This window comes from Labeo rohita, unplaced genomic scaffold (genome assembly GCF_022985175.1).
Source record: "Labeo rohita strain BAU-BD-2019 unplaced genomic scaffold, IGBB_LRoh.1.0 scaffold_403, whole genome shotgun sequence".
NCBI lineage: Eukaryota > Metazoa > Chordata > Actinopteri > Cypriniformes > Cyprinidae > Labeo > Labeo rohita.
The window spans coordinates 59,845-68,241 of record NW_026129321.1 but is presented as its reverse complement, the minus strand read 5'-3'; the positions used below and the strand labels follow the sequence as shown (position 1 = coordinate 68,241).

The 8,397-nt window shown below is 35.3% G+C and overlaps 1 protein-coding gene across 1 annotated transcript; it reads right to left on the bottom strand.

Annotated features, from left to right (window-relative positions):
* Positions 1–3,875: 3,875 nt before the first annotated feature.
* LOC127160619 (GTPase IMAP family member 9) lies at positions 3,876–7,555 on the bottom strand (the record flags this gene model as incomplete). Its single annotated transcript, XM_051103275.1, has 3 exons — positions 7,376–7,555; positions 5,167–5,628; positions 3,876–4,462 (listed from the first exon to the last, which is right to left on the bottom strand). Coding segments are annotated over exons 1-3 (1,116 nt in total), but the record flags the coding sequence as incomplete, so codon positions are not given.
* Positions 7,556–8,397: the final 842 nt, after the last annotated feature.

The following is an 8,397-nucleotide window of genomic DNA, read 5'->3' as shown; positions in this document are numbered from 1 at the left end:
CAGCATAATGATCTCTGAGCATTCTTAGATCAATAACATTCCTAGCTGAGGTGTTCTATTATAGTTCTGTGGCTAAAACCAACACCAAAATGTTTGCTAATCTGCAACAAGACACACCCTTTAACGCTGTTATATTAAACATTGTGTCATAAATATACTTTTTTTTCTTCATTTTTTAGTTTGATTTTCAAATTCAAGTCAATACAACGGCAAAACAACACTTTTGACAGCTTTGACTGAATTGTTGAATTTCAAAAGCATGTGTTCTGTTATAGTTCTATGACTAAAATAAACAGAAATGTTCGTATAAAAACAGAAACAAGACACACACACCATGAAGGTGATACAGAAGTTTATTATTTTAAATGAATTTATTTATTGGTTTATTTCAATAGCAACTTTTTGGTGTCATTAAACATTAAAATGTCCTCAGCAAGGACCTGCAATAAGCCTACTGCATAACCATTGGATTATGGAACGATAATGATTTTTAATATTGTTTTGCTTTTATTCATTTTATTTATTTATTAAGGGTAATAATATATAACCGCAATCACATATCTTTTCACGGCTGAATATCTATATAACATCCAACGTCAAACGTCGAACCAACTTTATATCGGTTAAATGTTTATCAATGAATGTCATGGGTTCACCTTATTTCTCAGTCACAATCGCTTTGTGTGATTTCAGGTTTTTCTGCGATAGTTCCGGTTTCTGTGGGTTTGATCCTCCTGGCTCTGGTTATAGTGTTAATCTTATTCAAACTCAAACACAACAAACATGGTGAGACACAAATACACACAACTGCATGTTCATTAAATCTGAGTTTGTCAACATCTGCTGGTCAGAAATACACATGCAGTTAAAATCATCTCATTTTCTTGATCTCAGATGTTTCTCTTGTTCACACAGGCATCATTTCATCAACAGATATTTTTTATCTCAATGTGTGAAATGTCTAAGTTGATATATATGCTCTACTTCATGTTTTAGAGATTTCACTTCTTACAGGCTCAAGAACAGATTCAAGACACCAGGCGCTATTCAGACACAGATCCTGAATCAGCTCCTCTCTATTCGACAGTTCAGTTACCCACAAACCCCTCTGATGGGCTCCTGTACTCTTCCATCAGTTTCCAGAAGCATGAAGGTTCTCTCAGCGACGCTACAGTTAAATTCAGTAAAGAGGAGAATTGCTGTGAATATGCATCAGTCAATCACAGCATCACACCAAAATAATATTAGCACTAGATTTGTGTGTTATACACAACTAGAATTGTGTCGGTTGCTGAGAACGACTGAGCCACTGGAATCATCATTCAGTTTCACTGAACAAGTTCTTGTGTAGTTGGAGACAACGACAGGTCACTGTGAAAGAAGCTGAAATGATTCTCTGTGACTGAAGAAAACATTGACTTCTGTTTGAAATGATGTGAAATGTTTTAACAAGAAAATTCCCTGTCATCTTTGTAAGCATCCATTTGCCAGAAGAGAAGTGTTGTGTTATGAGCACAGGTGTGCAAAAAATTATTTGTATTGACAGTTCAGTGTTATAATTGTACTCATTGTACCCGTAGTACTGATAGCTACGAGTGTCCCGAGTTCGAGTACCTTTCCCGATCCTGCCCCCTTTCTCTCTCTCCCACTTCATTTCCTGTCAACTGAGCTGTCCTATCTTAATAAAGGCAAAAAGTCTAAAAAAAAAAAAGGTTTTGCTATTTGACTTAAAAAACTTGACTTGTTAGGTTTTAAATATATTTTAAATTCTATTTTATTTTATAAAAAAAGATATATATATATATGAATCAACTAGCTATAATGGATATTTAAAAATTTTATTAATTACACTACTTTTAAATGAGAAAGTAATTCATTATATTCTAATTTAATTGCAAAAGAAAAAAAAAAACTGTAAATACTCTGCTATTTCTGTATCTATTTATGAGAGTGCCTGTGTTCTGCTTTGGGTTTATAATATGTTTGTTGTATATTTCTCATTATCTGCTAAGTGAATAAATGTTGTGTGTTACCAACGGCTCAATACCTGAATCCCAGACACACACGACCCAAAAACTTTTTTTTTTTTTTTTTTTTTTTTTTTTTTGTGCAGTGTCAGTGAAGTGTAATGTTGACAAAACAAACCCAAACTCATGGAGGTTTTTATGTTTCCAAAGTGCTGGAGAATCTCGTCAACAATCAGTGGATCAGTTTTCAAATTAAATCAGGTTTTTTTCATTGATGCTCCTCACAGTGTCTTTGATGTGAAACAATCTTGCTTTCATTTTCATCACTCGTTTTGGTATCCAGATATAACGGTGCATCAGACTATTTTCTGTCTTGGTTTGACAATGACTTGTTTTCAAGTCTGCTGTCCTGTCAAATTCATCCTAAGTTTTTAGATGGTGATTTTTGACATGGACACTAGGTGGGGATGTTTGACAGTGATTAGGTTGCAATATAATTGCACTAAGAAGGGCAGGCATTATAGCAAATGTAAGAAATATATGATAAACGTGTGACTATATTCTGCAAGATCCAAACACACACAGTGACTGCACATTTAAAAGCAATTTTATAAAAACAAAAAACAATTTCACTTATAATTAGCATCAATCAGCCACAACTGATGAACATAAACATGATTTAGAACAGTGATGAAGTCGAAACCAAGACTAATCAAGAACCGAGGTGTGGTCAAGACTAAAACCAATAATTAATAATTAAAATAATAATTAAGTTATTAATTAAATGCTGATCACTAGAAAAAGAAAAGAAAAATATATATATGGAAATACTTTTTTGCCTTAAAGCGTTGTTTAAAATTGAGTCAAGAACTCTATTGTTCTATATAGAACCCCATGTACCCTTTTTCTTATTTAAAATGTCCCAGCTTAATTAAAATGTCTCTGCCTTATTTTTTTATTTATTTTTTTATTTTTTTTTTTTTTTAATAATGTTTTGTAAAGTGCTGAATGAGTATTGTGTAAGTTGATATTCATAAACAGACATCAAAGTCATCCAGGCATTTGGTTATTTTATTTGAATCTTGTAAGCAGTGAAAAAAAAAAAAAAACACATTCAGAAAGATTCGTTTGAAAAATCATACAATATGTCTCTTATATCTATCTGTCTATTTTTTAAAACTGTTTATCTCCTGATAAGGAAAATTGACAAGGATTAAATTAGATATTTCATGATTACATATACATCTTATGATTAATAGGTTAAATAGCTAAGATAATAATCAGGGAGATAAACTGGTTCTTTAAATAGCATATTATAATCATGCATTCAATGACATAATGCGTTTATCCTTTTGTATTTCTTTAAACTTTCCAAATTTTATATGGTAAATTTTTTTTTAATGGTTTAATTAATCACTATTCTCTCTATGAATCTGATGTTATGATTATTTTAATTCATTTAATGTAAATCAATTTGAATTAAATCAGTTTGAATAATTACTATATAAAACTTGCATTGCCTAGTAGTTTGTGTAATGAAGGCACATCACTGCCTGTCCATCAGTCTTACGTGAAGCTTCTGCTAAATGACAGATACATTTACAATACAGTTTGATTGGACACACAGCTGGCACCAAAGATTATGGCAAACTTTTAATGTTTAGTCAACGAGCATATTTATTTTGCATCCTAACTATATTAATTCATTTTGCATCCTAGATCCTATCTATATTGTCATTTTGTCCTGTCACTTTAAGAATGTTCACTGACCTTCACCTGACTGCTATCTAACCCTGTTATTTACATATAAGAAATACAAAAAAAAAAAAAAAAAAAAAATAATAATAATAATAATAAAACTTCAGGAACTATTCTTATTCCTGCCCTGAAAGAAAAGCCTTCAGCTACTTTTTGCGGCATTTTGAAGTGCTCTGTGCTGTAATAGTGCCCTCTGTTGTTTTGTAGCATTCGCTCCATCTTCTCTATCAGCTCAGTAACCTGATCTGTGTTTTGTCTGTTTATATTGTTAAATGAGTGATATCTGCCATCACACTGATTGATCAGGAGCTGGAGATCAGGACTTTGTCTGATGTGATCTTCCACAGATTCACCGTTCAGATGATCAGCGTGAGTGAAGAGGATGAAGCTGTAATTCACAGCATCTTCCCCAAAGTTGTTCTGAATCCACATCACAATGTTTCTCTCTTCTTCTGTGATTTCCATATCCAGCCTGATGACCAGCAGAATCACATGAGGACCAGGAGCAGACATAAGAGTACAATTCCTTATCTCGTTCATCAGATCCTCTTCACTGACTGCTGGATTAAACAGTCCTGGAGTGTCGACTGCTGTGATGCTTCTTTGGCCCACAGCTTCTTCTTTACTCATACAGACTGAGGTAACAACATTTTCACTAAATATACTTTCACCCAAGATTGTGTTTCCAGTTGCACTCTTTCCTGATCCAGTTTTCCCCAGCAGCAAAAGCCTCAGATCTGCAGGTCAGAGAGAACATAATACTGATTAGGGGTGTCCAGTCCTGATTCTTTAAGGCCACCTTTAGCTCCAACCCTAATTAAACACATCTGAACCAGTTAATCAAGGTCCTAAGGATCGTGTAAGCATGTTAAAATAATCTCTAAAGGATATCAGCCCTCTAGAGGCAGGATTGATAAAAAAAAAAAAAAAAAACTCAACAAATTGCATAACTTATTATTAACCTGTTTTTTTTGTTTGTTTTGTTTTGTTTTGTTTTGTTTTGTTTTTTTTTTTTTGTAATAAGTGAAGTATGCATTTAAGTTTTAAGTATTTATGTGCATAAATTAAACATATTGTCAGACTGTTAGCTATGTGTAGGTTTAGGTTTTACGACTATATAGGTTATGGGTAGATGTAGATTTACATATGAAATGTGTTTTATGTTTGTTCATACAGCATATGTTTACATTTGTAACACTGTGGTGTGTGAGGCATAACATTTAATTGCTTTGTATGTTTCCACATAACATGATAATAAAGCTCAGCTGAAACTAGACTGACTTTATTTCTGTCATATGTCTGCTAAATTTCTTTTTGGCCATGTACACTTTTTAAGTTTCAGGACTGACAACATATTACATATTCATTAAAATACAGAAGTAAATCATAAAAGAATCATAAACAACAAGAACAACAAACAATAAAGCAGATCTGTACTCACCTTGTTCATAAGCTTTCTTTAGTTCATCCATCAAAAATGTGACTTTGCTTTCTAACTTCAGTTTCTTCTGATCCAAAGTGTCAAAATGTGTGAGCAACTCATCTTTCCCATCAGTGAGATCTTTGACTTTGCTCTCCAGCTCCAGTTTCTTCTGACTCAAAGAGCTGAAGCTGTTTTGTAACTGGTCTTTCCCAGTAGTGAGATCTTTAATCGTTGTCTCCAGCTCCATATTTTTCTGACTCCAAGAGCTAAAGTTGTCCTGCAGTTCGTCTTTTTTAGTCAGTAGTTCATTGTAACTGTCCTGTAAGCTGTTGATAGTATGAGTGAACTCTTCCACTGCGTTCTTGTAACTATTTATCAGGTTTTTCTCTGCTGTCATGTTGATGTGCTGCATTATGGTGAAGACCAACAGAAGAACAAAAATCAGCCCAAGACTCACCATTATAAACCATCTATTTCCTCCTGACAAATGTGGAGAAAATGCACAAATATCAGTTAACAAATCATTGTTACAGCAGTGTTTGCATAATTATTCAAATCCATATTCTGGATTTATTATTATTATTATTATTGTTATTTTTTTTTTTTTTCTCCAAGCACGTTTTTCTAATACCAAACCCCACATCAATAACAATAACTATGATTTATAAGTGATATATAGTTGTTCATGAGGACTGGACTTATTCAAACTTTTTTTTTTTTTTTTTTGTCCAGAGTCACAGTTTAATTTTCCAGTTTCTTATATTGTATCCTTCTCATGGGCATGTAATAATTTATGACTTTTCAGTGCAAGTTAATTCTCTTTAGCCCATTTTACGTGTAAATGAAAACCTGTTTAATAATTATTTATTGTACTGATCTGATGATGTCTGTCACACCCCTGGACTCTTTAGTTGGTTTCTACCATCATTTCCCCCTGCAGCTCTGTGTGTTTTGGTTTCTCCCTCATTGTCTGGACCTGTGTTTGTGATCAGTCTGTGTGTATATATAGCGTGTGTGTCCCCTTTTCGTTTGTCGGACATTATCGTTACCTCCCTGTGTTTCCTGTGTTCCTGTGGATTATTAAAGACTGTTCGTTTCTACGTCGTTGTTCGTCTATTCCTGCCTGAACCGTGACAGGTTTTTTGCGTATTCCCCCCCATTTTGTTTATCGTTCATTTTCCAGTCTTTTGTTTCCATTGTGTGTTTGTTATGTATCACATCTGACCAGAATTTATCCTCCTCCAGCTGAAGCAGGGGGATTTACCGCTCGAGGGATATATCATCATGTTCCAGCTTGTAGCTCACACCACCAGCTACCCGGACTACGTGCTCTGTGCGTTTTATGACGCCAGCCTCAACGCGTCATGCAGAGCGCCGTCGTCCGAAGATGGCCCTCGAGCAGATTTCGTCGCTTTTGTGGAGTGGACACTGGCAAGAAACCGATCCTCGTTTCCCACCTGTTCCATGGATAATCTCGCCAGTGCCACTCCAGAGCCAGAACCCAGCCAGCCACCCCGACCTGCGGAATCCCAGCCAGAGCCCACCGATGACAGAGAGCTAAAGCCTGCCGCGACCAGCGTGCCATCGCTGAGAGGAGCTGATCACCACGGAGCCTGAGTTGCACGAGATGTCAGATCCGGTGCATGAGCTGGCCACAATGACCGCGACGGTGGAGATATCAGTGGAAAATGAGAGTGCTGAGGACAGCATTACCCACTGCACCACCGCTGTGACTTGAGCACATTAAATGCAGTTCCAAATGTAGATTCGGGGTGATTTTGAAATAATTTTTGAAGTTGAAGGAGAAAATATGATTGGAGTTCATGGAGAGAAAGGGAAGACAAGCGTTTGAGATTAAAAAGTATTTCAATTGTATTTTTTAAATTAAAATAACTGATCATTTTCATAAATAAGATCCTTCTTTCTCGGCTGGGATTGTTTACAACTGCATTTGTGATCGTTTGAAGCCGCATTTAAACTGTATTTCAGAAGTTCAAAATCAGGGCACCATATCAGTCTATTATATGGAGAAAAATGCTGAAATGTTTTCCTCAAAAAAAAAATAAATAAATAAAAACAATTTCTTTATGACTGAAGAAAGAAATACATCTACATCTTGGATGACAAGGGGGTAATTATATTATTTGTTTTTTTTTTTGTTCTGGAAGTGGACTTCTCCTTTAAGGAAGGTGCCATGACATTCGGATATTGTATTAAATGTACTCACCAGATTGGATTGGATTATTGTCTTCTGCTGACAGTTCCTGTTTTTTGACTACATATTCTTCTCCCATTCTTTCAGATCTATCTCAACTCATTCTTTGTTTAACCATTTGTTCATGTACATGAGTTCTTTTCTTTGTTTGTTGAACATGAGGAATAAGACATTCGTTTTCTGGTTGAGACAGAGCTTGTGTTGTTCTTTCTTCCATTGCACTGTTCGTTTCTAAAGTCTTCCACGTTATTTGCTCTTGTTCTTTCTCGTTGTATTTATTTTCTTCTTGTTTTTTCTTTTCTTTTCTGCTCTCCATTACAGACACAGCATAACTCTTGATATTGTAATGCTGACCATCATTCTGTTTGATGAATTCATCAATCTTCTTTAGTAGTTTTTTGATGTGAGATTGATTAATCTCATCTTTACTGTTGATCTCATGATATTGTCCTCTGAAATGACTGACCAGCTCATGAAATTTTCTATTAAGTTTAAAGACCATCCATTTTCTATTTGACATGTGTTCTCTTCCAGTAAACAGAACCAGAGTGTATTTAAAAGCTTCTTCCCCAAAGTTTTCCTGAATTTGTTCCACAACATTTCTCTCATCCTCCTCAAAGGTCTCCAGCTTGATGACAAGCAGGAATATGTGAGGACCAGGATGAGTGAGAGAAAGACTCTTCATCATCTGCTCCTGCAGCTCTTCATCAGTCAGTTGAGTGTTGAAGAATCCTGGCGTGTCGATGATGGAGATGTTTCTGTCTTCTACTCTTCCTCTCTGTATCTCACTCGCTCTGGTTCCGCTCTCTTCAAATACATCTTGACTCAGTATTGCATTTGCTGTTGAACTCTTTCCAGCTCCACACATTCCCAGCAGCACAATCCTCAGCTCCTGTGAATCATCTGTCAAACAGTTCATGTCATTAGCTGCAGATACTGCAGAGGAAAACATTCACAATTTTTTCTCCATATAGTGGACCTCAATGGTGCCCCCATGTTCGAACTTCCAAAATGCAGGTTAAAAGCTGCTTCAA